The sequence below is a fragment of the Colletotrichum karsti genome (assembly GCF_011947395.1).
Source record: "Colletotrichum karsti strain CkLH20 chromosome Unknown Scaffold25, whole genome shotgun sequence".
Classification (NCBI taxonomy): Eukaryota; Fungi; Ascomycota; class Sordariomycetes; order Glomerellales; family Glomerellaceae; genus Colletotrichum; species Colletotrichum karsti.
Window position 1 is genome coordinate 601,152 of NW_024065925.1, and position 25,812 is coordinate 626,963.

Sequence of the window (25,812 nt, forward strand, 5' to 3'; positions counted from 1 at the left end):
GTGCTGGGTTCGAAATACGAGGGTCATGAGGGCGTGGCGTTCAAAATAGCATTCACCTTTGTATTCCGTCAAACGATCACGTTTCATATGAATTGAGTGTGCCATTGTTTTCTGCAATCCTAACCTGCCATTCCGTACCGTCCGTCCCAAACTGCAAATAACTCGATATGACTGGAATCGAGAAACGACTATTCCCATCGTGGAGGGTACTACTCGTACACGAGAAAAAGGACTGCTGCTAACGCTGCGTACGCTGACCTTCGCATGGTATATAAACTAACACGAACTTGATGAAGCTGTCACACGAGACTGACGTGCCCTGTCTACAGCCCCTTGGGACCGCGGCCGTCCTGGCCTCCCGTCTTGAAATATTCCCCAACCACACCGATGGCGTATGAGACACCACCCAACCAAGCCGCCCCAAGGATGACCCGTCGGGTCCGGCTCCTCTTCGGCTTGCGACGGCTGAAATCCTGGTTGTCGCAAGATATTGTGTTGCGTCTCCTCAGCGGGCTGGAAGGCGGTGGAGGTTTGTCCTCCGCCTCCGCTCCTGGGTAATCATAGTTGAGAAAGCCTGTAGGACTGGAAGAGTAAGCGCTTGGTACTACGGGGTCGCTCCCCATCATGTCGATGGGGTTCACCTTTGGCGCCTGGTACGTCGTCGGCTTCTCGATGATCGGGGTTTGCGCGACCGGGGCGGCTGACTGGTCTACCTCCGCATCCCGTACCTTCCGAAACACCAGCACATCACCACTGCCGGATACAATCTCGTATCCTTCCTTCTGTAAGGGACTGAAATAGGGGAAGAACTTAGTGGGGTTTGACAGACGTGGCAGGACGTCTGCGGGACTGAGCGGCGTGGCGGCGCTGTTGGGGACCACCGATGTCGTCTCAGCCGAGGTGATACTTTGCATGGTAGGGTCGTAGGCGAGGATTTTGTATAAGACCGGCTCACTCAAGTCGGGCTTTGCCGCCGTGGTGTTGGCCTCCATCTCGCTCACAGTGCCGTACGATCGAACATACGCCGGCCAGGTCTGCTTGCCCCCGGTCTCCTCGGTGTAACTCAACTCGAGACCTTGAGGTTCTGTCGAGTACTGGTCCAAAGAGCCCTGACCGGATTCCCGTGGCTTAAAGGCAGAAGCCCGGTTCATCGCTGGCTCCAACCTCGGGAAGCTCTCGTCAAAAGACGCAGCCTCAACCTCGTCTCCCTTGGGGCTTTGGTACTTCGTGTCCTCGGCTTTGGGGCTCTCCGTGATGATCTTGCTCCATGACTTTGAGAAGTCTTCCGGGAAGTCTCTGACGTAGTTGCCAGTGAGGTCTTCCTTGGGCTGGATGCTGTCCCAAACCTTGCTTCTTGCCTTGCGCAGACTGACCCGAGCTGCCTTGCTGGAAATATCCCAATTGACCTCATAGCGGGGCAGGTCATCCTCGAGCACTTGTCTGTGAGTAGTGCTATATTCCCTGCGAGACTGGCCCGAAGAGGTCGGGATCTTGGCGCGAATGTCGCTGGCACGAAGCAGGTCCAAATCGTCTGCCCTCTCATTCTCTGTCGCGGTCGCTTCCACGGTCGAAGTACCGTATGTATTCAGTCGACGCATGTTCGCTTTGGCAGCGATTTCAGCATCAAAGTCGCTCAGGCCTTTGGAAACAGGATCCATCGTCTGGATTGGCTGACCGTGCGGCTCGTTGTACCGATATGACTGATACTTCTTCGCCTCGTCGAACGTGGTTTGGTCCCAGTCTGGTTTGGGGCGTTGACTCTCCGGCTGGTTATACTGAACGGGCTTGTGCTTGGCCATGTCCTCGGGTGCGATCGGGGCCACAGTGCTCTCTGGCAGCTGCCCATCACCTCTGGCAAAGGCGACTGGTCCGTACGTATTCAGATCAGAGTACTGCTTGGAAGCCTCCTCGGGATGCATCGGAGGCTTTCCATGAGGTTCATTCCAGCCGATGGGCTCATACTCTCCCAGGTCTGTGTAAGCCTTCGATGCCTCTTCGGGGTGCATCGGTGCCTGACCATGCGGCTCATTATAAGCCATCGGGCCGTACTGATCGAGATCTGGGTACGCCTTGGATGCTTCTTCAGGATGAATTGGGGCCTTCCCAAAAGGCTCGTTGTAGCCTACAGGGCCGTATTTGTGGAGATCATCATAATCCTTTGACCTCTCTTCCTCGGTAAGAGGACGCGCGCCCTCAGGCTCGTTGAAACCACTCGGGCCATACTTGTGAAGATCATCATAGGCAGTCTTCTCCTCAACGGCTGCGTCGCTGCCCTCATTGTGCATGACCGGGCCGTATTTGTTCAGATCGTCATACGTCTCGACCGCCCCTTGAATCTGAGCATCTTCGTTGTGCATCACGGGTCGATACTTGTCTAGGTCTTCGTATGCCGGCTGAGAAAGTTCCTCGGGCGTACCCTCGGTGAGCGATGGGTTGGCATACTTGTGGAGATCGTCGTATTTGGACTCGGGCGCGGGTTTGGCGTCTTCGATGAAGTCCTCAAGACCCACAGGCTTGTACTTCTCCAAGTCGTCGTACTTTGGCTCTTCTGAAACTTCTTGCTGGAGCTGTTTGGCATCGAGCGTCTTGTCCATGACTGGAGTGTACTTGTCCAGATCCGCATACTGCGGGGTCCCCGCATCTCCACTCTCGGCCCACGGGGTGCCATCGAGCGGGACCTGGCCGTACTGCTTTAGCTCTTCGGCAGGAGGTGGCCCGTCCTCGTAAAAAGGTTCGTGGACTGCATTGGGACTATCCGACTGGACCCTCTTGTTGGTAATGGGGTCGATTTCGACGCCTGCGTCCCTGCTGGCGGAGGTGGTTGACTTGGCCCGGACTTGACTGCCGAGGTAGTTGCGGATGTTTTGTAGAGGCGACTGCCAAAGATCGTACTCGTAGGACCCAGTGCGCTTCGAGGAGAAGAGGGCGTTGATGGCGCCGCGCTCGACGTCTTCAATGTTCTGGCCGGGACGGGTTCCTGGGACGTCGTCCGAGTTCACTTTGTCTTTCACATTTGTTCCTTTCGAGTGGGTATGGCCGTGTCTGATCCAGCACTGCGCCATCATGTTCTTCAGCACTATTCTTGAGTCCTCGGCACGCGAACTCGGATCCCATGACAGTTTCCGGTTTATTGACTCCATGTATTTGTAGCTGACTTGACGCTGGCGCTGTCGTAATTGACGCTGGAATTCGGGATCCAGATAGGTCGACCACGCGCGGAAGCGAAAGGTGCGAGTTTGGCCATAGTGGCTCGCCTTCGTGGGCGCTTGGCTCGCATGAGTGAAGGCTCTTAGGCCGCTCGCACGTGTCGAGGGTCGGGGCATGTTGGTGAGCATGATGAGGACGAGCCTAACGACACTGATCATCACCAAAAGTTAGCATTATGCAACATCGCAGACTGGGACGACGCATATGCCATTCGAGTACTTCTCGGAATAAGACAGCATTTGACGACGTGTACGACGACAACGACACCGACACCAGCAATAATGACGGGAGCTGGAAAAAAGGGACGAGAACGAGGAAGAGACCAGGAAAAACGACAGCCAAGGTCCTCGACAGCTGGATTCCGGCTTGCCAGGTTGTCGATTCTCTGGCACGTCAACGAACCAGAAGCACTTACACGAAGGAGAATTGAAGGGTATTGCGCGATGAAGCGCCCGCATATAGGCCGTTGGACACGATTCTTTGAAGTATGTAGTTCGAGAGTTGAAGTTCGGTAATCCGCCACCTCCGCAACGGCGAAAGGAAGAGGGAAGGTTGGCAACGTTGGTCGGAGCAGCGTGAGTTCAAGCGACCTGCAGCTGATGGCGAATGGGCAGATCAGACGGGACGAGGGAGCAGCAAGCGGCAATCCCCTGCGCCTGGCCGGCTTGGGTAACCCGCTAGGGGGATCGGGATCCACTGCCAACCTGCTCCTCCCTGGCGCTCTTCCCGCTAATGGCCTGGGGAGCATTTCATTTCCATGCGGGGTAAGGTGCCTCGTCTGCCTCTGTCGCCGCTTGAAACCGCCGAACTGCCCCGAATTGGCGACTCCAAGGCCGCCGGGGGGCTTCTGCGAACCTCAGCAGTCCACTGAAGCAGGTCACACCTTTCAACTGCTGCCGGCTGCACCTGATGTGGAGTCAATTCGAGTCGATGTCGAAATGGACCAATTGAACACCGCAGATAAGCCGGGGATCATGCAAGAAAGCACAGACGCTTTTGTGCACGGATGGGCCAGCCATCAGCAGCAAAAAGTCACGTGCGAGGGGCTGGCCGATGACCGCATCATCCCAGGGAGACGAGTTGGAGCTTGGGCGGGTCGGTATGGCCGTTTTCATTCGTCCATCTCAAAATCTATCGGCCTGAGTCAACAGTGTTGCTTCTTTCCCCGGTGTTTTGCAGCTTTCTCGTGAGGCCCTCTGGTCCTGTTCCGATTGCCTCACCAAACATAAATCCAAAGCGCGATGCGCCGAGGCCAATTCGAACATCTGCTCTGTTCCGTTTCTTGCACTTAAAAACTAAACACGACCTAATAAGGTCGGCAGATCTTCCCTTTGCTTTCAACCGTTCACATTTCTTTGCGCATTCATAGCGTTGCGCCTGTGCCACATATCTGCACTGTACCCCGCCAACGTCATTTTGAGCTCCAGAGACTCGACCTTACGCTGGGTCCCTCATCACGCAGACGTCCACCACTTTGCAAACCACACCAAACACCAGATCATGTCGCGAGCCTTCGGAAAAGGTGCGCGTTCGGCCGGCGCAAAAGGTTTTGGGTCCCCTGCGCGCGGGGGCTTCGGCGGCTTTTCTTCCTCGAACAATAATGGCTTGTCCTACCTTACCGAACCGCCCGACCTCTCCTCCATTTCCGATGCGAACGTCGTCGTCTCCTTCAAGAATACACTCAAAAAAGATGCAACCACCAAGGCCAAGGCATTAGAGGAACTCTTGGCATACGTGCAGGCTCATCCATACGAGAACAATGGTGGGACAGAGGAGGCAGTTCTGGAAGCTTGGGTGCGTTATCCCCAAGAGAAACTCGTTGATATTCAGCTAGTAATGCTTATAACAGGTGCAAATATACCCTCGTATATCCATAGACAATGCCCGCCGCGTCCGCGAACTCTCCCACACCTTGCAATTCGAGTTGATGAAGTCGGCTCGGAAGCGCATGGAGAAACATGTTCCCAGAATCGTGGGCACCTGGCTTGCAGGCCTCTACGATAAAGACCGCGCCGTTTCGAGGGCAGCAAACGACGGCCTTTCATCCTTCCTTAACAGTCCCGGAAAGGTCGTTCTGTTCTGGAAGAAGTGCCAGACACAAATCTTGACGTATGCGACCGAGGCCATTCAGGAGACAAAGGACACTCTGAGCGACGAGAGATCGACGACGCCCGACGACGCCGAGGCTAAATACCTGCGAGTTGTGGGAGCCAGTCTTTCTTTGGTCCTCGGCCTCTTGCAGAAGTTGGACGCGGCTGATGTCCAAAAAGAAGAGGAGGCATACGAAACGTTTTTCGCCGAGGAAAAGGTCTGGAAGAGCGCTCTCATGGCCGACAACTCGGTTCGAAAGACGGCCTGCCAGCTGCTGTGGATCTGCCTGGACAAGAGATTTGAGATGGTATCCTCTCAAATTTCTCGCTTGAAGAAGGTCTTTATCGTGGAGGGTCTGAAGAGCAGCCAGATAGGGTCCGCCATCGAGTACACCAGGATCCTCACGAAGCTGACGAACAAGTTTCCCGAAATCTGGTCAAGTTCGAGTGACAAGAAGACGCCGATTCACCGACTGAATGGCTTCTTAGAAAAAGGCTCCCAGGCCAGTTCTGTCAAGTACTGGGAGTACCTTGAGCATCTCATTGCGGCCATCCCCGCTGAGCACTTCACCGCAGACGCATCCGCGGCTGCCTTGAAGGCGATGAGAACCGGTATCACAAACAGAGAAGAGCCTCGTTTCAATGCCCCCACGGCTTGGACATGCTACGTTCACGTATCAAAGCACTTCTTGAAGAACGTTACGTCCGACGGCCCTCGAGCCAAGCTCGTCCAGGAGCACCTATTCCCCCTGATCGAGCACTTCCTATTCCCAACCCCTGAAAATGCGGCATGGGAGATTGGTGGTGCTGGACGTCTGGGTGTTATCAGCGAGGTTTACGAAGTATCCGCCGACACATCGTCCCCAGACCTGCTCCAGGCGACTACTGATAAGCTGGAATCACTTTCCTCTGAATTCTGCACCAGGATATCCAACTCACTACCCGAGGTATCATCAGGATACGAAAAGTCCCAGGAGGCCATTGCTTCCGAGGGTGATCGGTGGTTCAACCTCGTTGGTCAGGTCCAGACAAAGACCAAGGCCTCCACAACAGGCCCGGCCAAGCTGCTCCTCGGCCCTTCCAAGGCCATCATCACTTGCTGTATCAATCTTCTCTCAACCAGGAACCTCAAGCCATATGGGGCTGCTGGGGTTCTGTACAATATTGGCAAGAGCGCCCCGCGCGTCTGGGAAGATGCAGAAGCAGCCCAGGCCCTCGAGCAGTTTCTTTCGACACAGGGTAAGGAGCGTATGGAAATTCTGATGGCTTCTCGATCATCATCAGATCTCCTGAGCTGCGTGTCCATATTGGGGTCTCTGCAAGGCCAGGATGCGGCATATGCCACTATTTGGAAGACATGGATTGATGCGCTGCTCGGCTTGCCAGACGAGAACTTGGCCACCAAGGGAATCGAACGCCTCATCGCGAACCAACATGCGTCGGCTCATTCAAAATCACACGAACAGCTTCAGAAATTCTTCGGAACGAGATGCTCCGGGATTGTTCGGGGCGAGTCGGATTCATGGGGCTTATTTGAGGCAGCTCTAGCCAATGATGCTGTGACGGAGTCTACGGCTAAACAGCTCGTGGACAACAGCCTCGCTGCTTTGTCGCAAGATAAGGCTCATTCGGCACAGGCTCTCCGAGCACTAGAGATAATCGCCAACAATAAGCCTGGACTGCTGTCCCAGGATGAGTCGACTCACACAGCTGTAGTTACGGAGCTGCTTGGGCTTGCCGAGCTCAACGACAGAGCAGTCTCGTCTCGCGCCACGTCTCTGAGAGCCCTGCTGGAACAACCGAGCGATGGCACATCACCTGTGTTCGCCATCATCCAAAGGAATCTTGAAGACGCAGCACCGCAATCGCTTGGAGTCGATACGTTGGTGCAGCAGGCCCTGCAAGCGTCCAAGACCGACTCCGTGAAGATTGAAGACTTATTCCCGAGTACCAACATCTGGATGCAGCAGTTGTCAAACTTCCTCCAGGGCTCGCTAAACCCATCGCTGTCCATCACGAGCAGCCTGGGCGGCGCCCACTTCTTGGTTCAGCCCACGGAGTCGTCGCAACGCGTTCGGGTTCGCAGAGACCGGGAGGGATACTCGATCCCGGCAAGAATGGCCTCGTACACATCAAAGTTGTTGTCGTCCGACATTTCCGTCTCCACTTTGCCTGAGAGTTTCCAGGTCGAACTGCTCTATCTTCTTTGTGTATCCGTCCAGATCGTGTCTGATCAGATCACGCTTATGGACGAGAACAAGCTCTTCATGAATTTGGACGCCGGAGACACTCTCAGCTTTGCGGAAGACTTTGTCTCCTCCACCAGAGTTACCATCAATACCATTATTGACGAGGCTAAGGGCTGGAGGGATGGCTCTGAAGCCGGTTCAACCAAGTTGATCAACGGCCTCATTGCCATCATGACGCAGGAAACGAAGGAGCTCAACCCTCTGGGCGTCTACAGTTCCAGAGCGTTGAGTGAACTTCTTCAGGCTCTTACTGAGAAGCATGGCTTCCCCACCGCTGGTGACGACAAGATCAACCAGCTTGCCACGCTGAGGCCCACTCCGCAAACAATTCTCTCAGCCACGGCGGTGCTCACCGGCTTTGGCGAGACCCTCGAGTCATCCAAGGCTATCAACAACCTCTGCAACCGTCTCGTTAGTGACGTTGCTGGCGCGAGTATAGAGCCAGAGAAAGCCGAGAAGTGTCTCATGATCCTTGTGTTGCTTAACGCTTGCATGCAGGTCTACGAGGTTGGCGAGATTCCCGTGGCGAACAACCGTATCGTCTTTGCTGTTCGTCAGATCACATCTTGGCTTGACGACACCCTCAACCTCACCCCAGCCCTGTCCGCAGAGATTTGTCGCGCACTGCAAAGGTTGCTGCCCAGCATGAAGGACGTCTACGGCCCTCACTGGGAGAAGACGGTCGAATTCTCTACGGCGCTTTGGGCGAAGGCCTCGGACGACCGCCTGGACGCCTCGCTACCGTATATCCACACGTCCTTGAAGTTGATGACCGCGCTCGAGACCCTTTCAGAACCCAACGACGATTTGGAAGATGCACTGAAGGAGTACGCCGAAACCAAGTCACTCTCACTCATCGAACTCCTCAAACTGGACCGGGAGAAGGCCACGCAGCCCCTCGAGATCGTCGACGCCATCATCTGCAGACAGGTCGACAAGATCCCCCTCAAGCACATCAGCGACCTCTCAGAGCTTTATGGTCTCGTCGCGGCTGAATCCCGGTCCATCCAGACCGCTGCATTCAACCTGCTCCACCGCGCCCTACCAGCACAGCAAGAAGAGCTCTCAGTCAACGTTCTCCTCGACAAGACAGATGCTCGCCTCCCGGACGAGCTCCTCTCCCTGCTGCTCGACGCACCAACACTAGAACGCTACCCCGACGAGGTCCTCGCCCAGTTCCCGCTCCCGATCCGCTCATATCTGCTCTCCTGGCACCTCGTCTTCGACGCCTTCAGCAAGGCCTCCCTCAAAGTCCGTAATGACTACACGGAGCACCTCAAATCGGAAAGCTACCTCTCGCCTCTCCTAGACTTCACCTTCGACGTCCTAGGCCACTCCGCCGCGCACCCCCTCAGCCTCGAGCGCGAGGGCCTCACGACAACGCACATCACCTCCTACGACATCTCCCTCGCCGACGCCGAGCCCGAAGAGCGCAACCTCCACTGGCTGCTCGTCCACCTCTACTACCTCACCCTCAAATACACCCCGGGCCTCTTCAAGACCTGGTACCTCGACTGCCGCTCCAAGCAGACCCGCATCGCCGTCGAGGGCTGGATGACGCGCTACTTCTCCCCGATCATCGTCTCGGACGCCCTCGACGAGGTCGCCGCCTGGGCCGCCGCCCAAGAGGCCCCCGTCGACGACGAAAAAGAACTCGTCGTCAAGGTCAGCAAGGCCGGCAGGGAGATCACGGCCGGCTACGAGGTGGACGAGAGCATGGCCAGCATCGCCGTCAAGGTGCCCGCGAGCTACCCGATCGAGGGCGTCGCCGTCGTCGGCGTCAACCGCGTCGCCGTCAGCGAGAAGAAGTGGCAGTCCTGGCTCCTCACCACCCAGGGCATCATCACCTTCTCCAACGGCAGCATCATCGACGGCCTCTCCGCCTTCCGACGCAACGTCGTCGGCGCCCTCAAGGGCCAGAGCGAGTGCGCCATCTGCTACTCCATCATCTCCACCGACAAGAAGATGCCCGACAAGAAGTGCCAGACCTGCAAGAACCTCTTCCACAGGACGTGCCTGTACAAGTGGTTCCAGAGCAGCAACCAGAACACGTGTCCGCTGTGCCGTAACCCGATCGACTACCTGGGTTCCGAGAAGCCGCGGAGGGCGTTGTAGTGCGGAGGTGATAGACACGGTTTACGAGGCATGGAAAGGAAGGGGACAGGGGCAATTTGCATGTTTCACGGACAAATCAGACTTGGACGGGATAGAGGTGCATAGACAAAAGCAAGAGTTGGAGGTAGATAGATGACAATGGAAATGAATTCAGACTACTACGTGAACGAAATTGACGACAAAATGAAAGAAACTATGACAGAAGCAATAGCAAAAAGATGTCTAGAACTGGGCGCGGACAGGAGATTTGAACATGGACACGAACTCGTGCAACTGCCGGAGCTTCCGTCCCTTGTACGCGTCCGCCTTGAACCGCTCCATCTGCCCGTCCGACATGCCGGTGCTCTCCACGCCCGTCATGTGCTCGACGTGCGCGTCCTCCCACTGGTACGGGTCCTTGTTGGCATAACCCTCCGCGTCGATATCCATCGGGCTCTTGTCGGTACATCCCTCCGCGTCGATCTCCATCTGGTCCGTCTCGGCGAAGCGCTGGACGTGCATCAGGTGCCGCCTGTACTTGTGGTAGATGCGCTCGACGGCGCCGTAGGTCAGCCCGATGCGCTTCTTGGGGCGGTTCGGACGCTTGCGAACGCCGCCGGGGCGGCGGGGGATGATCATCTTGGCCAGGGCGGTGCCGCCGGCCAGCTTCTTCCCGCTGGCCTCGTGGGCTTCTTGCTGGTCCAGCAGGGCCTGCTCGCGTTGGGCATCAGTGTGCTTTGGCTTCCTGGCCACGAGATCGAACTTGTTGTAATGTATCTTCAGCTTTTTTGCTGCCTTTTTCTCGGCCTCCAACCTCTTTTTCTCTTCTCGCAGCTCCTGATGGGTCATACCTTCGCATTCTCTGCATTTACTCCTACCACGTGCAGAATTCGTTATGCCGCAGTCCACGCAAGCCTGTAGGCATTTTTTGCCTCGTGCGCAATCCAACTGGCTTTTGTGGCCGAAGTCGCAGTGATGTAGGACCTTCCCGCCATGTGTTTTGGCCGGTAAGTCACCAACAGCCGGGATGCCATTCTTGTTTGGGTCGCCTTTTTGTCGTCTCGAGGCCGCGTTCGGGTCGAGGCCGATGATGCCAGTATCGATCGGTGCCTGGGTACCCACATTGGGTCCGTGACGGGTCGGCTTCTGCTGCTGAGGCATATCTGACAGGTGGTTGGGTGTTTCAGTTCTTGAGAGATGATCGATAGCGGGCTACTCGATGATGTAGGTTGATGTTAATGGAAGTTGTTGTGGATGACTTCAACTCCAGACCCTCGTGGTAACGTCCAGAATTAATACCCCAGAGCAGTAATTCATCAGCCTTTGTGTTGACGAGAGCTTGGATGTATTGTAAGAGGACAGAGGCCTATGTGGCCTCGACGGTTGTGGTGTCCGCGGTCAAAGAAGTTCGATGAAACAATCAAGCAACGTTGATAGAGTATAATGCCGACAATGAATTTGAAATCTCTTGAGTATTGAAGAACATTGCCTTTCTGCCCCTCGCCTTGTGAGTCGCTGTGGTCTGATACAGTTGGACTTAGATTTGGTCGCTCTCTAGCAAGCACTTGTGTTGCAGGGCCTAGATAGTCAGACCTTGGACGTCGACGGACAAAGATTTCGGGCAACTTACTTGTTCAGCAGTCCATCTCTTTGAATCAAACCGGACCAGCTTTGCGACCAGATCCCGGACATCTGGGTCAACATCCGGCAAGATCGCGTCCCACGGCTGGCCCTCAAACGAGCGATACATTTCAAACGGCGGTGTCTTGAAGGTCGCGGCTTCGGGCCAGGTTTCCTTGGTGGGCGTGCCAAGAGTCTTGAAAATACTCAGAATCAAGCCCAGCTGGTTCCCATCTTCGTGCGTAGGTCTTGATTCGAACAGGGGGCTCGGGGGGTTCCGGCAGCATTCTGCCAGCATGGCGCCAGCAGCCCACATGTCGACAGATGGGCCGTAAGCCTTGTCTCCAAAGAGCGCGTCCGGGGCGCGATAGGGGCCGGTTCCGATATCCAGAATCTTGCTGCTGACCGGCTCGGAAACGGCCGACATGGTGGGGTGCCAGGCGGTTCCGAAATCTGAAAGGTAAGCCGGTCCATCTGGGCCGTCGAGAAGAATGGCTTCTGGTTTGACGTCCCTGTGGATGATGCCCTGGCCGTGGATGTCTTTCAGAGCAGAGAATATTTCCCTGAACAAGCTTCGGACCCTTGGGAGTGGAAACGTTCCTTTGTCGATGACATCGGCCAGAGTGAGCGGCTTGTAAGGGAACACCAAGACGAATCTTTGTTCCTGGTCCCGAAAGGTTTCCAGCAACGGGATGCACGGGCGTTTCAACGTTGCGAGGATCTTTGCCTCTCGGTGTGGATTGTGAGGCTCAATATTGTGTGTCTCGACAATGACCTTCAAAGCCCGGTCTTTGCATCTGTAGACCTCTGACGTAAGACCATTTGCGACAGGCAGACAGTTTCTGTAAGGCCCGATGGTGACCCCTACACCATCATCCGACTCGTCGGCCGTGGCCGTGGTCTGTTGGGGAGCCAAGTTGGCTGAACCAACTAGCTGGCAGATCTCATCATATTGGGCCTTCAACACACTGTAAGCGCTTGCTCCTCAAGATCGTTAGAGAAACTGCACTTACTCTGGAGATGGAATCCTTGTAGGCTTGGTTCTCAACAGAGAACGCCTCGGACTGCGACGTTGCAGCGGCACTCGGGTCGGCAGCTTCAAGGACCGCCTTTCTGCGAAGTGGTGTAAGTCGGCGACCGAGATATGCCTCTAGGAGACCGACTCACAATTTCTGAATGTTCTCATAGCGCTCGGACGCCGAGAGGTTCGTCCTCCAATCCGGGGCGTCGTCAGCCATGGAAGCAATCAAGCAGTGTTGAAGTTTGTAGATGACGCGCAGGCTGCTCGATACAGAGCAGGGATACACAATGTTCAAAGGCACTCTTGTACCTGCCTCCAACAGTGTTAGTGAGGACCCAGGAGGAAAGGACGGGATTGGTGTGGTAAGCGTCCGGTGTGCCTTCCGCCGCAGAAGGGCGGTGCGGAAATTTACCGTGCGAGAAGATTCTGCGACTGTCCGGGCCGGGGCCCGCCGGCAGATGCCCCGCAACCATCTCCGAGCCGGCCATTGATCCCTGTCGTGGAAGCTTACGTAACACGAAGTCAAGCAGCGCAATTTCGCTGGTACCTGACGCAGGCGCTCCTTTGGCGTCAATTATGTCTTGCTTATTCCTTCATTTTCCCCTTAGCTCTACCTAGCACAACTAGGCTTGGAAATGCTCCTAATTACCACAACTATCTGAAATGCATACATAATTATCTTTTATTCTAATGAGAAGCCAGAAAAAAAACAGGGGTGCTTTGGAGCTGCGCAAGCAGTTCGATGTTATACCGTGACTGTGCAGCGTCTTCATCCATGCGATGGAAATAAGGGCTGAAAGTGTAATTCATGCAGAGTCGGTGGCAGCGACAAGGATGATGCGGCTCAATTCTTCTCTTACGCTGGCTTGAATTTGCCATGTGTTGATTGAATTTCGGTCAGATTCATGGCGCGGGCGCGACACGCCAGGGCACTTCCCGTCATCTCATACAGGCACGGTTCTCTGAACCTTGTTGGAGGCGACATCCTGTCTGTCCATGAGAAGAGGGAGGCCCTAAAGGAGTAAAGTGTGCAGTGCCGGGTTCCTTAGAGTTGACGGAACGCGTTCCTAGGTTATGCAGCCGGCGCCGCCGTTGTTTCCAACGCCAGGGGCGCTAGCTTGTGCGTTTCTTTTCTTGGAAGGAATCAGCATCTCGAAGCTGACGAGCCGTCTGTAATCTTCAGCTGGAAGAAATGACTACTGTGGCATGAAGTTGGTCGAACAAGTCGAGAAGCACAAGAAGGAGAAGACAAAACTAAACTGGGACCGTAAGGCGCGTGACGTATTGCAGAAGTCCCCTCCGAGCTAGGCCGTTTCGAGTACAGAAGCCCAAGTAAAGTTGATGACTGTTGGATTGGGTTCTGAGTGATGGGCTTCAAGTCCCTATGCTGGGCCGTGTCCGCTACTCCCGGGCCAGTTTTCCGTCTCAATTAGAAGGATTCTAAATCCCCAGACAAGATGCGCCGAACTTTTCATGAGCACTTGGGCCAATTGATTACGTCGAATTGGAAAAAAAGAGAAGAAAAAAAAGGAACCTAGCCTAGGAAGAATAAATAGTGAGACACAATGAATGAGGTAAGAAAGGTACATGCTGCAAGAGTCCACGGGGACTAGATTAATAGTGGCTACTTGCACAGCACTGCAACTGCAAACGACCTCGGGATGCAGGCAACGCATAGAAGTGTGGAGCCGACATCCCAGGGCCATTTCCGTCCCTCAGTCACAGCTGGAGGTGAGGTGCCAGCCTGAGTGACGGCGGTGCGGTTCAGGAGATCTTCCCGGTCTTTCCTGCGCAAGTCTTGGTCTTGGTGTCTTCCTTCATTGCCCGAGCCTGATGGGCTGCTAGCAAGGTACTGAAGTAAAGGTCTGCCCGTGGTCGTGGTAGCTGTGACTGCCTGCCTCGTACGTATTAGCGACATCAGCAACGCCTTCCCTGCTTGGGGTTGTCTGGCCTGGCCTGGCCTTGCTCGTCTTTCTGCGCCGAACTTGTTCCATCCATCCAATCCGCTCCATTCCCTCCATTCCATCTCGCAACCCACTTGCCTACCTACCTACCTACGACCACCATCTCTACTTCCACCACCACCACCAACTCGCCCTCTCCCACGATGCGAATGCTCCTCGTCTTGGCGACACCTTTTGCAGCATTATAGACAGCATCGCTATGCGCGCCGTTCCTCTCCTTCATTCTATACATCGTACATGATTTTGCGCCCAGTAATTAGACACAATGGATGATCTCGCCAGGGCCGAATACCCTGCCATGCTGGTAATGTTTTCCCCGTTTCCCAACTCGTCATTGTTTTCCCCCTCAGCCCAGCCACTCACCCAACGACCCTGAGCCTGACCCTGAGCCTGATCTGGCCACCGGTCGCGACACTCCTCTTCATGTGCCTGCTTGCCATTGTGGGAGCGCATTGTTTGCGATCACCTTGCTAACCGTGGCATTCCTTTGTACAGGCACACCTCCAGCCCATGCAGGCTGTCAACGTCCTGACCGACCGCGTGAAGAGAATAACTAAGATCAATGCCGAGATCGCAGATTGGATGCAGGTGAGCCAATACCGAGGCTCCCGACCAACAACACCCGAGGCTGAACATTTCTTTCCAGGAGCGCCGACGAGTCGAAGACCAATACGTCCAGAGCCTGCGGAAGCTGCTGAGCTTCAAAGTCCCCAACGCCTCCTCCGAGCTTGGGTACGTTGCATCTGAAGTGTCGCCTGCCTTCAGCATCATGTACTAATCGCCCTCCCAGCGTCTTTTCTGGCCCTTGGGACAAGGTCCTCCAATCCGTCGATGCGACAGCCCACTCCCACCACGTCCTCGCGAGTCAATTAGACAAGGATGTCGAGAACCCTTTGCGCAGCTTCCAATCTCGGAAGGAGATGCAGAACATGCAGACCATCTCCGCCAACCTGACCGCCATGGCTAGAGACCTCGAGGACGCCCAGAAAAAGACGGACGCATTGACTAGGAAGGGTCCCAAGACGAACGCACAGAAAATGGCCGATGCTACCGCGAGACTCGAGCAGGCTACCCAGCAGTGGGATTCCCAGGCCCCATTCATCTTCGAGACCCTCCAGGCGCTGGACGAACAGCGTGTGAACCAACTGCGCGACCTCCTTACCCAGTACCAGACCCACGAGAGCGACCAGGCGCAGCGAGGCCTCACCCGAGCCGCCGAAACCCTCGCTTCTATGCTCGAGATCAGCACCGAGCTGGAGATTGCAAGCTTCAAGGAGAAGGTCATCTCTGGAAGACCTAGGATGGAAAAGAGAGTCACCACCTCGAGGCAATCTTCACATCCGCCAACGAGCCAGACCTTGGCCCCGCCGCCGCCGCCCAGCAGTCTGGGACATCACGATGACGATACGAGCGATCACTCGGGGGCGATGGAGGGCAAGACTGGTATGTCCCACTTATGTGATTATGACACGGTGGTGTAGCTAATGCACGCAACAGAGTCGAAACTGCGAAGTCGAATTGGCACAATGCTCGGTCGACGCCGGCAGAGCATTCACGGTGGTTTCGGACCCATCTCCCCACAGAAAACCGGCGGTGGCCCTCCGTCTTTCGGCCGTGGCCTTAGTAGCAGCCACAGCAGCACACACGTCCGCCCCGGACTCTCCCCCAGAGCCTCCTCGAACAACTTGGCCGAGACGAACAACAGATTGTCAGCCCTGGCAGAGACACCCGATTCCCCGAGACCGCCACAATCATCTGGTACCGATAAGCCACTTCACGAGGGCACAAATGGATTCAGTGCAGGATCAGAAGGTGCTCGCTTGGGTTCATCGGCGGGCACCGTCAACGGGAATCACGACACCGATGTTCTAGATGTCGCTCCTCCTCCAGGACCGCCGCCATCGCAGACTAAGGAGCCCGAGGCGAAGGACGCCGAGGGCTTCACGATCCGGCCGCCTGCCGATGACCCCATCTCCCAGGCTCAGCGCGAGGCTGCGGAAGAGAATGAGCAAATGTTTAAGCTCAACATTGCAAGCTCGCCTATTGCAGAAGAGGACGCCGATGCGAAAGAGGCCGCCTTGACGAATGTTGCCAATACTTTGACTCAGATGGCAGCTCCCTCACGAAAGCTCGGAACGGTACGCGGACGAAGAGACGTAAGGAACACTATTTATGTTCCTCCGCCCAATATGCCCGAACTTACCAACGAGAATCCGTTCCCGACCTCGCCGTCGCTCCCCAGTCAGTCGTCCAAGCCTACTACCGTCGCAGCTTTAGCTTCAGAAGCAAGCATTGCGGCGACATCAGATACCCAATCCATTCGGTCGGCAAACTCACTGGTGAGCCTTGCTCACCTGAAGCACCCGGACATGCATGAGCCTGGTTTGAATGCGTCCATTATTGAGACCGTTTCTGCGACTTTCGAAGAGGGCGAAGTGAAAAGCGCCAAGGTCCAAGGCGAGATCGCTTTTGCTTACCACGCGGCTGAAAATTCTGCGCAAGGTATGTCCCATACTTGTGTGTTTGAAAGGACTGAAAACTAATCACCAACAGAACGTGAAATCATCCGAATCAACAACTTCCCTAGCTTGGAAGTCATTGGACCGAACCGCATTTTTGTCCAGAACAGCCCCGACAAGCCTGATGAATTCAACTTGGACGTGTCGCATCTCAACAAGACGGCCACCGCGTTCACATATCGTGTTCACGCGAGCGATGCCGGTCTGGCTTCCCACGTGCCACTGTTGATTCGCCCTGCATGGAAGCCCCAAGGCGACAAGCTTGGACTTCTTCTGCAGTACTCGCTTAACCCTGCCAGCAATCTGACGGCACCCGTCACTCTGCAGAATGTCGTTTTTGTCGCCACGTACGAAGGCGCCAGAGCTTCTGGAGCGCAGACCAAGCCGACCGGAACTCACCTCAAGGACAAACACTTGGTGTACTGGCGCCTGGGAGACTTGACTCTCACTGCAGAGACGCAGAAGATTGTATGCCGTATCATTGGCGCCGAGAACGCGGAGCCGAAGCCCGGACATATCGAGGCCAGATGGGAGTTCACTCCTGAGTCACTCGGTAGTGGTATCTCCATCTCGAGACTGGAAGAGACGAAGGGCAAAGGCAAGGAGGAGGACGCCGATCCCTTTGCGGATGACAACCCGACGTCCCCTGCCCTGCCAGCCGATCAGCAGTGGGTGGACGTGAAGTTGGTAAAGAAAATCACGAGTGGCAAGTACGAGGCCAAATGATCGAAGATCAAGGCTTTAATGACTGGTGGTGTACATACCCGTGTTGGGAGTAGTGGGACATTTTACATAGCGAGCGTATGCGGTATGTAACGGCACACTGGAGAGGTGGGAGAGAGAGATCACTCCGGATAGCTGTTTTTTGTCTGGCAAATTGTGTTTCTTCATTTCTGGATTCCCGCCGGGACACGGACACATTGGCCAAGTCCTCGGGTTTTTGGTCCGTCTTGATGACAGGAGACGGACTTGGATTGTAGGTAGTCTTTCATGTGCCGATATCACGAAAAGAAGAGAGAGTTTTAAGCATCAGAGCCTGCAACGAATGCTAGACGCGAGACGTGAATTGAACAAAGAAAAGCCGTTTGTCATTAAGGCACTATTCATCCAGCATCTGAACCTCGTCCCGGTTTTGGGGATTCGAGGTGAGGTATCTCGTGATAAGAAAACAAATATGAACATCGGCGGCGACAGAATACTAAGCCGTGCTTTTGTGGTAGAAAACGCATGCCTCCCACGCCGTTCTCTCTTGTGTACCATATCTAACAACTCCCAGCTCCACCCATGTACGGACTAAAGTATAAAAGAAAGGCCTACTACTCGCCGGAATTCTGGTTCCTCGAGTGCTCCTCGTAAAACTCGAGGGTGAGGGCGGCGAGGAAGCCGGGGATGCATCCCTTCTCGCGGACCCAGAAGCCGATCTGGTCGCCGATGCGGCGGGCGAAGGCGCTGCGGGGCCCGCCGCCGACCTTCATGGTGCCCTTCTCGCCGTCGAAGACGATGGAGTTCTCGTACTCGTCCGTCCGGGAGGGGTAGAAGGTGGACTCGACGCGCATCTTGCCGTTGGGCATGAACATGACGGTCCAGCCGAGGGTGGAGAAGATGGCCTCCTTGAACTCGAGGGACTTCTTGGACCAGACCTCCTTGAGGCGCCTTGCGGACTTCTGGGCCGAGGCCGTCTCGGCGCGGGCCTCCTCGACGAGGCGGTTGGCGGCGTCGAGCTGGGTGGCGGGGACGAGGCGGACGGAGGGGTCGGAGCGGAGCTGGGCGAGGAGGTCTGCGTTTTCCTGCTTGAGGGCGGTGAGGGTGGACATCTTGATGGCCTCGAAGTCGGAGGTGGGGTTGGAGCGCAGGGAGAGGATGCGCGTCTTGGACTGGGCCTTGAGGGCCTTGAGCTGCTCCTTTGTGACGGAGAGCTCCTTCTGGGTGACGGCGTGCTGGGTCTGGACTGCTGACAGCTGGTCTTGGAGTTTGCGGTTCTTGCGGGTTAGGAGGCCGAGCTGCTCGTGGGCTGCCTCGTCGTTCTCGTCGCGTGGGCGCTTAGTGCCCGCGACGGAGGGGGCGGGCTTGCCCGTCTCGATGGCGGACATTTCTGTGTGCAGGGCTTGGACTTCGGCGCGGTACTTGTCGACGAGGTCTTCGAGCTCTTGGATGCGGCGAGCCCTGGTCTCGTCGACGGCCTCGGGCTGGAAGGCCTCGTCCTCTGCGTCGAACGTCTTCAGCTGCGCGCGAAGGTATTCTACTTCCTTCACGGCGAGCACACGCTGGCGCTCGGTACGCAGGCGCATCTTGTCGACGTTCTGGGTAGTAGAGGCCGTCTTGGCTTCCGCGAGTTGGGACTTGAGAGTGGCAACTTCTTGTTGGAGGGAGTTGAAGGAAGACTCTTGCGCCGCCAGTTCAGCCTGCAGGGCACCGATTCTCTCAACGTGGGAAGCAGAAGTGAGGCGTTCCTGGATGAGAGCGCGGGCGACAGCCTCGGGGGAGTCGAATTCGGCTTCCGTGCCGGTGCTGGCGAGGTACGCAGTCCATGCGATGCGTTCGTCTTCCAGACGCTGGCGTTGGATGCGAGCTTCGGCCAATTCCGTCTCGAGGGACTGGGCAGCTTCGAGCTTACGTTGAAGGGATCGCTTCTCCTCTTCAACGACCTCGACGGCCCGATGAATTTGGCGCAAATGTTTCAGCTCAGATAGTTGCTCGCGGTTGGTCGCTTCTAAGCTCCGGATGTGAGTCACTTGTTCTGACAACTCGCGCTTGATGATTGCCATCGTATCGGCGTCGCCCGTCTGCGCCTTGAGACGCAACACCTCGGCTTCGAGATTTCCAATGTTATTATCCTTCTCGACAAGCTGGGACTGCACCTGCTGGAGAGCAGCCTCGCGAGCCTGTGACTCTTGCTCCAGCTCTTGTGTAGACTTTTGGGCCGCCTGCAGTTGCATCTCCAAGTCGATGGTCTTCTTCTCGTTGATGCGGGCGGCTTCGTCCTTTGCGCTGGACAGATCTTCCAACTGCTCCTGCAGGAGCCGCGCTTCCTCTTCCGCCTCGCGCGCCCTCTTCTCCAGGCCCGACTTCTCCTCTGAGGCACCTTCGCGCAAGTCGCCCAGCTCCTTCTGCGCATGCTCGAGTTGGCGCAAAGCTTGCGACTTCTCGCTCTCGGCAGCTTGCTTCGCTGTAAAATCGGCTTGTGCGCGTCGGCGCTGGTCTTCTAGCTCGGCATTATGTCGCGCGTCTGCCATCTCCTTCTCCTGCTCGAATGTGCTGATCGTGTAACGGAGGGTGCCCAACTCGGCCTTGAGCTCCTCGATGACCTGGCGTTGCGACTCATACTCGGCAGCGTCTGGCGGTGCCATGTTCTCCTTGGAACTTTCGCGGGACGCGGCACGGACGGAGCTCTGTCGGGAGGCGGGCCTACTATTCGCATCGCCGCCGGTGAAGAGGTTGTATGTCGGTTGTGTTGCGCGAAACTAAGGTTTTCGGGTTAGTGTTTGGCGGGACTGGGGGCGTTTGTTTTTGTTTATTTCGGAAGTCGTACCCTTGATTCCCTTAGTGATGTGTGAGATCTTGGAAGAGCGCTTCCGCCGGTGCTATTTCGAAATCGGTTCGTAACTGACCCTCTCCGTCCGGGAGGGTCTCCGGAAGGCGTGTGCGACCTCATGCTGGTGATGATGGTTTGGTAAGGCTTCGAGGCGCGTCTCGGAGATGGCCCGATGTTTTGGCGGCGCAGGAAGCTTTGGGTTGCCGGTGAAGGGATCACGTGATGCTCCGAAGCGGCCCCTGCAGAAGTGGGAATTGGCGGCTTTCCCCTGTCTTTTCCCCGCGGAGTGGCCGCCCCAGCTGACGGAGCTGAAGAGTCCGGAGTTGCAGTTGGGGCTTGCTGCATCGTTTGCAAGGCACCGGTTTCCGCCGTCATTTCATAGTCGTCTTCATGCATGTTAACATGAAGCATATGAAGGCCGTCGAAATGTCTCCTTTCGAGAGGTCATACAATGTTGTAAAGTCTCAGCGTTGTACTATCTCTGTCGATGGCAGGTCAGGTAAGTTTGACTGTTTCGTCGTGGCTGCCTTGACCAACTTCCGAAGAGAAAGGAAGGAGAGTGCAGTTGACAAAAGTCTGGTTTGGGTCTCGCCTCTCTTCCTACTCAGCTTCTGAGGCTCTCAAAAGTCTTCCACCAAGTCAAACGCCTTGGTCTCTTGAAGCGTCATGTTTTTCCCTCTGTTTGAAGTTTCTCATCTTTTTGGGGAGGTAGGCTAGTTCTGTCCGAGGCCAAATTTGTTGTCTACTATTACTCCATTCCTGAATTAATTGACGGTGGGATCTTCAACCTCTCTCCTTCTCAGATTGTTGGGTAAGGCAGTTCCCAGCCCATCCATTGGATGCCTCTCTTTCAAAGGACTTGGTTGATTCAGTTGGAATCAGCTCATACCTCCAACGATCAAAGAGTGAAACTAAAAACCTATGTTTCCTGTTACCTCATCGGCGGGCTGAAAGAACAGGGCGGGACAGGGAGACAGGGAGACAGGGACAGCTGCACCATGACGTGATGCCCACATTCCCTCTCTGAGGAAGCTTGTTCCTGTCTTGGCTGCCGCTTTGACCAGGAGATGTTCCGTGCCCAAACTGCTACCGCAGTGCGTGCTTGCTCGAGCTCACTGCCAGAAGCAGAAGCAAAGCAGATTTCAACGACAGCTTCAACTGGATTCCCCAAAACCCCTCCGCAACCCCGACACCATCGCCGAGCCCTCCTTCCCAAGCATATCGATACCGAACCCGACGATACCTCGATAGACCACTTGCGAAGGCGAAGCTCGGCCAAACAGGGGCATACGAATTGGGACATCAGTCAGCAACAGTCAATATTGTCCGTAATACCCGAGCTCGAACCTGGACCCGAAGCAGACGCCTTTGGAGGGAACAATTCAATTAGGAGCGACCTGAAATCTGTCAAGCATCTATAGGCGTCCTTTTTGGGGCCAAACATACACTATTTGGATCGATTGGATACTGCACACAAGGCTGAGATTGGTTGCGACAGAGGACTTGCCTTGACTTGGTCCAGACCAGTGGCTCTCGCCTTACGGACATTGTTGTGCCTGCCTACCGTGCTTTGACCTACCTGTTCTCTTGAATGGCCCGGATCAATCGATTTATTTCTTCTCTATTCTAATCTCTGGAGTTTTGCATCTTTTCTCCCTCCAACCCCGCCTCAATCGAACATACACATCCTGAATCGGAGTATCAGAATGATGATGTCCCGCCTCATGGTAAGCCTCCTTCTTGCATATCGTTTGAAGCATGCCTAGATCTGCCCGCTAATACTTATCTTAGAATCAGCCTCTCCGGGCTGGTTATTACCACTCCCTCCGCCCGACTACCGCGTCCGCAATCGTCGCCCTTGCCCCCGCTCGACCTAGCCGCTGGTATTCGTCGAACGAGAGCGCCGAGAAGAAGGAGGAGACCGAGGTTAAGGAGAGCGAACAGGATGAAAGCCCCCCCGCGTACACCCACCGAGGCTCAGCCATCAACTTCCACTGGGCTCGCGACGCCGACAAGGCGCGCCAGAGGGATGGCCCTACCATTTCTCTCGACAACTGGGAGGAGCATGCGGATGCCAAGATAGAGGAGTTCGAGGAGCTCCCCTCCAAAGAGTTTGGCATCAATCAACACATGGAGGTCAACGCCGAGTTCAAGAAGGTCTTGACTCAAGTCGTCCGGGAGTTCCGCGCCCCCATCATGTACGCCATGGCCTATGGTTCCGGCGTCTTTCCCCAGTCCAAGGCGAGTCGCACTGTCACCGACGAGGAGTTCCGAGCCGTGCATCCCAAACCCTCTCCCTCTTTGATGGAGGTTCAGAAAGGCGGACCCAAAATGATCGATTTCATCTTCGGCGTAACCCATACCCAGCACTGGCACTCGCTCAACATGCGCCAACACCGCGACCACTATTCGGGCCTGGCTAGTTTCGGTTCGGGTCTTGTCTCCACCTTCCAAGACCGCTGGGGTGCCGGCGTCTACTTCAACCCGTATGTCACAAAGAAGGGAATGCTTATCAAGTACGGCGTCACCTCCATAGACAACCTCTGCACCGACCTCTCCACCTGGAACAACTTGTATCTCGCTGGACGACTTCAGAAGCCGGTTAAGATCCTGCGTGATCATCCACGGGTACGCCTTGCGAATCAGGTCAACCTCATCTCGGCCGTTCGCACTGCGCTTCTCCTCCTCCCTCCCAAGTTTACCGAGAAAGAGCTCTACTCAACAATCGCTCGCATCTCATACCTCGGTGACCCGCGCATGTCCCTCCCTACTGAGAACAAGAGCAAGATCTCCAACATTGTCGATAACAACATGGTCTCGTTCCGTAAGCTCTATGGACCTCTGTTGAACACACTGCCCAACGTCGACTATGGCGAGGGCGCCGACCAGCAGGCCAAGCATGCATCCGACCCAGAGTACGATGCCTCCATGCACCAGGACATGGATCCAGTCAAGCGTGGCAACATGGTCCGACGCCTACCCAAGGCATTCCGCTCGCGCCTGTACTTCCAGTACCAAAAGAAGCTCATGGTGCCCGCCGCCGACTTCAAGGCCATGATGGACGCTTCCAAGGGCGAGGACGACGTGAGCTTCAAGCGACGAGAAGGCGGTGGATTCGAGCAGCGCATTGTGCAAGATGACCCCGAGCAGTTGCAGATTTACATCCGCAAGGTTATCAAGCAGACCGTCAACTGGCCCGCTACGGCTCAGTCCATCAAAAGCTTCTTCACCGCAGGCGTCGGCCGCTCCATCCGTTACATGTCCGAGAAGTGGACCAAATACAACGAAGGCAAAGCCAAGGCCAAGGCAAAAGCCGACGAGGAGAAGAAAGGGGGAGACGACGCTAAGAAGACGGAGTAGAGACTTTCGGCACAGCTGTCCACTCGGTTGAATTACAAAGAGCCACCCAGCAGATGGGCGGCCTTGGTTTCGGTTTGGACTGTTTGAGATTCTAACTAACGCGGCATATGATGATTTCAGCATGCGACGTTTTGACGTCGGTACATACAATCTCTCTTCGACGCTTTCCAGCATTGACTTGTACATCTACGGGAAAGTACTGGGGCGGCCTCTTTCGGCCAGCCCAAGTCGACGGACCACATCAGCGGTGTGACAGCATCATTGGACGCTGATAGCCTCACATGCGAGTTATATGCGAATGGTCTTTTGGCTGCACTCATCTGGCCGGTTTCGCGCCTTCTTTTCTTTTGTTCACGTTGGAATGGAAATTTTTGCATTAGCATTGGGGCGGTCCTGACTTAGAAGGGAAATGGCTGGGGTGTTGGTGGTTGACACCTATTTTCTTGTCTGCGACTTCTCGTCTGCGACTTCTCTCTCTCTCAAAGGCGAGAAGCAGCTGTCGCAAGAGTTCGGGATTCAATGGGGACCTTCGTGTACTCAGAGAAAGCTGGTCATGAGAGGAAGACAGCATGGGATGGCGGTGGAAGCGAGGAGACATTGGCGTTGAAGGCATGTGACAGATTAGTACCAGGGAAAACCCTGAAGGCCGCTTTTGGCAAATGAGATGAGATGCGACGAGGTCGCTATTTGACATGAACTAGATGAGCCGCCATGCGTAAGATGGGTACATTATGACTGCCATTTGTGACAGTGATGCTGTAGTTGTGTTCAGAGAATGTCGCATCAAGCCAAGATTTAAGCTTCATAATGTTGGAATTATTACTTCGGGCGACAGCCCGGCTAGTAGTACAGATTATTCATTACATCATCCATCGCAAATTACAATTCTACCACTTCTTCTTGGCGTACGACGCAGCGCCGTCGATGAGCTTGTCGGTAAAGCCCTCGCTCTTCTTGTCGTCCTTCTTGTCCTTTCCGCCGCCGCCGCCCAGCATCCCGCCGAGCAGACCGCCCCCGGAGCTCTTCTTGTCGTCGCGGTCGTAGCTATCGCGGCCTGTGGTGAGCGTTAGTATGTGATACCTTACTTTTGAGAGAAAGTTATGAGAATGTGTTTGACTTACGACCATGGGATGGACGACCTCCTCCGTAAGAGTCGTAGTCATCCCGGCGTCCACCACCGCCTCCGTAGTTATCGCGGCCGCCGTAGTCGTCTCGGCGTCCGCCGCCGCCTCCGGAGTAGCCACCGGGTCCGCCGCTGCCGTAGCTATCGCGGGGAGGACCGCCGTAGCCGCCGCCGCCGCCACCGCTGGGTCCGTAGTCGTCGCGTCGGCCGCTGCCGTAGCCACCACCGCCGCCACTGCCGTAGCTCTCGTGGCCTCCTCCGTAGCCTCCTCCGCGGCGGTCATAGTCGCTGCCGCCGCCGCCGTAGCCGCCTGAGGGGCCGTAGTTCTCGTGTCTGCCGGAGTGCATTGTGTTGTGTGTTTTTAGGGTGTTGTTATTATTTGTTGGAAGGATGGAGTTTGTTCTCTTTTAGAGGGTTGGAGTTGGTTGTGATGGGAGTGTTGATGCTTGTGTGATGAGCTTGATGGGATAAGAGTGCTTGGAGATGCTTAGCATCAGTAGTTATATACCTGTTTGGCCATCTCGATATTCTTGCCATTGAAGCCAAGAGTTCACCCGCGATGTCGTCAACCTGTTTGATTCCCCCCCCACGACGTCAAGAATCCCACCCCGATACATGCCATACCCATCAAAAGACATCACCAAGCATCACGGACGACACGAAAACCGGACCAGAGATACGGGGGAGCATGAGGGCTCGTCGTCAGCATGGCAAAAGAAGACGTCAAGGCTTCAGGGGCAGGTCGCGCACTCGCCGCGTGCCCGCCTTGGAAACCACCTTGGAATGATGTCGGGCCAAGTGCCGCCAGAGTGCCGACCTACCGACGGTCCAGGTCGAGAACTGGGCCAGCGGGGGAGTTTTGCTGTGGATATGCTGTTGCGGCTCGCCGGCCACGATCGATCGTGGGCGCGGTGGGAACACATTTCCCGTGGCGGCAGTCTCCAATCTGATCTCATAACGCGACGGTCATTTCCCGACTCGGAAGGAATTACTGATGGTTGTTTGGGAACCAGGCCTGGGCTGTCTCTGCAGC

At 55.6% G+C, this 25,812-nt stretch overlaps 7 protein-coding genes across 7 annotated transcripts; 3 read left to right on the top strand and 4 right to left on the bottom strand.

The window, feature by feature from the left end:
- Positions 1 to 323: 323 nt before the first annotated feature.
- Positions 324 to 3,323, bottom strand: CkaCkLH20_07898 (uncharacterized protein; the record flags this gene model as incomplete). Its single annotated transcript, XM_038890614.1, has 1 exon — positions 324 to 3,323. The coding sequence occupies one exon, from the start codon at positions 3,321 to 3,323 to the stop codon at positions 324 to 326; it is 3,000 nt and encodes a 999-aa protein (XP_038744222.1).
- Positions 3,324 to 4,707: 1,384 nt separating this feature from the next.
- On the top strand, positions 4,708 to 9,661 carry CkaCkLH20_07899 (uncharacterized protein; the record flags this gene model as incomplete). Its single annotated transcript, XM_038890615.1, has 2 exons — positions 4,708 to 5,001; positions 5,057 to 9,661. The coding sequence occupies 2 exons, from the start codon at positions 4,708 to 4,710 to the stop codon at positions 9,659 to 9,661; spliced, it is 4,899 nt and encodes a 1,632-aa protein (XP_038744223.1).
- Positions 9,662 to 9,883: 222 nt separating this feature from the next.
- CkaCkLH20_07900 (uncharacterized protein) lies at positions 9,884 to 12,498 on the bottom strand (the record flags this gene model as incomplete). Its single annotated transcript, XM_038890616.1, has 4 exons — positions 9,884 to 10,477; positions 11,271 to 12,218; positions 12,274 to 12,373; positions 12,428 to 12,498. The coding sequence occupies 4 exons, from the start codon at positions 12,496 to 12,498 to the stop codon at positions 9,884 to 9,886; spliced, it is 1,713 nt and encodes a 570-aa protein (XP_038744224.1).
- Positions 12,499 to 14,510: 2,012 nt separating this feature from the next.
- Positions 14,511 to 17,490, top strand: CkaCkLH20_07901 (fes cip4 domain-containing protein; the record flags this gene model as incomplete). The annotated part of the gene is made up of 7 exons (XM_038890617.1): positions 14,511 to 14,549; positions 14,596 to 14,670; positions 14,741 to 14,833; positions 14,892 to 14,977; positions 15,036 to 15,688; positions 15,743 to 16,747; positions 16,799 to 17,490. The coding sequence occupies 7 exons, from the start codon at positions 14,511 to 14,513 to the stop codon at positions 17,488 to 17,490; spliced, it is 2,643 nt and encodes an 880-aa protein (XP_038744225.1).
- A 590-nt stretch (positions 17,491 to 18,080) lies between these two features.
- Positions 18,081 to 20,416, bottom strand: CkaCkLH20_07902 (spindle assembly checkpoint component MAD1; the record flags this gene model as incomplete). The annotated part of the gene is made up of 2 exons (XM_038890618.1): positions 18,081 to 20,225; positions 20,294 to 20,416. The coding sequence occupies 2 exons, from the start codon at positions 20,414 to 20,416 to the stop codon at positions 18,081 to 18,083; spliced, it is 2,268 nt and encodes a 755-aa protein (XP_038744226.1).
- Positions 20,417 to 21,984: 1,568 nt separating this feature from the next.
- Positions 21,985 to 23,656, top strand: CkaCkLH20_07903 (mitochondrial import protein mmp37; the record flags this gene model as incomplete). Its single annotated transcript, XM_038890619.1, has 2 exons — positions 21,985 to 22,023; positions 22,088 to 23,656. 2 exons carry the CDS (start codon positions 21,985 to 21,987, stop codon positions 23,654 to 23,656), a joined length of 1,608 nt encoding a protein of 535 aa, XP_038744227.1.
- Positions 23,657 to 24,543: 887 nt separating this feature from the next.
- Positions 24,544 to 25,126, bottom strand: CkaCkLH20_07904 (uncharacterized protein; the record flags this gene model as incomplete). Its single annotated transcript, XM_038890620.1, has 2 exons — positions 24,544 to 24,710; positions 24,778 to 25,126. The coding sequence occupies 2 exons, from the start codon at positions 25,124 to 25,126 to the stop codon at positions 24,544 to 24,546; spliced, it is 516 nt and encodes a 171-aa protein (XP_038744228.1).
- Between the last annotated feature and the right edge of the window lie 686 nt (positions 25,127 to 25,812).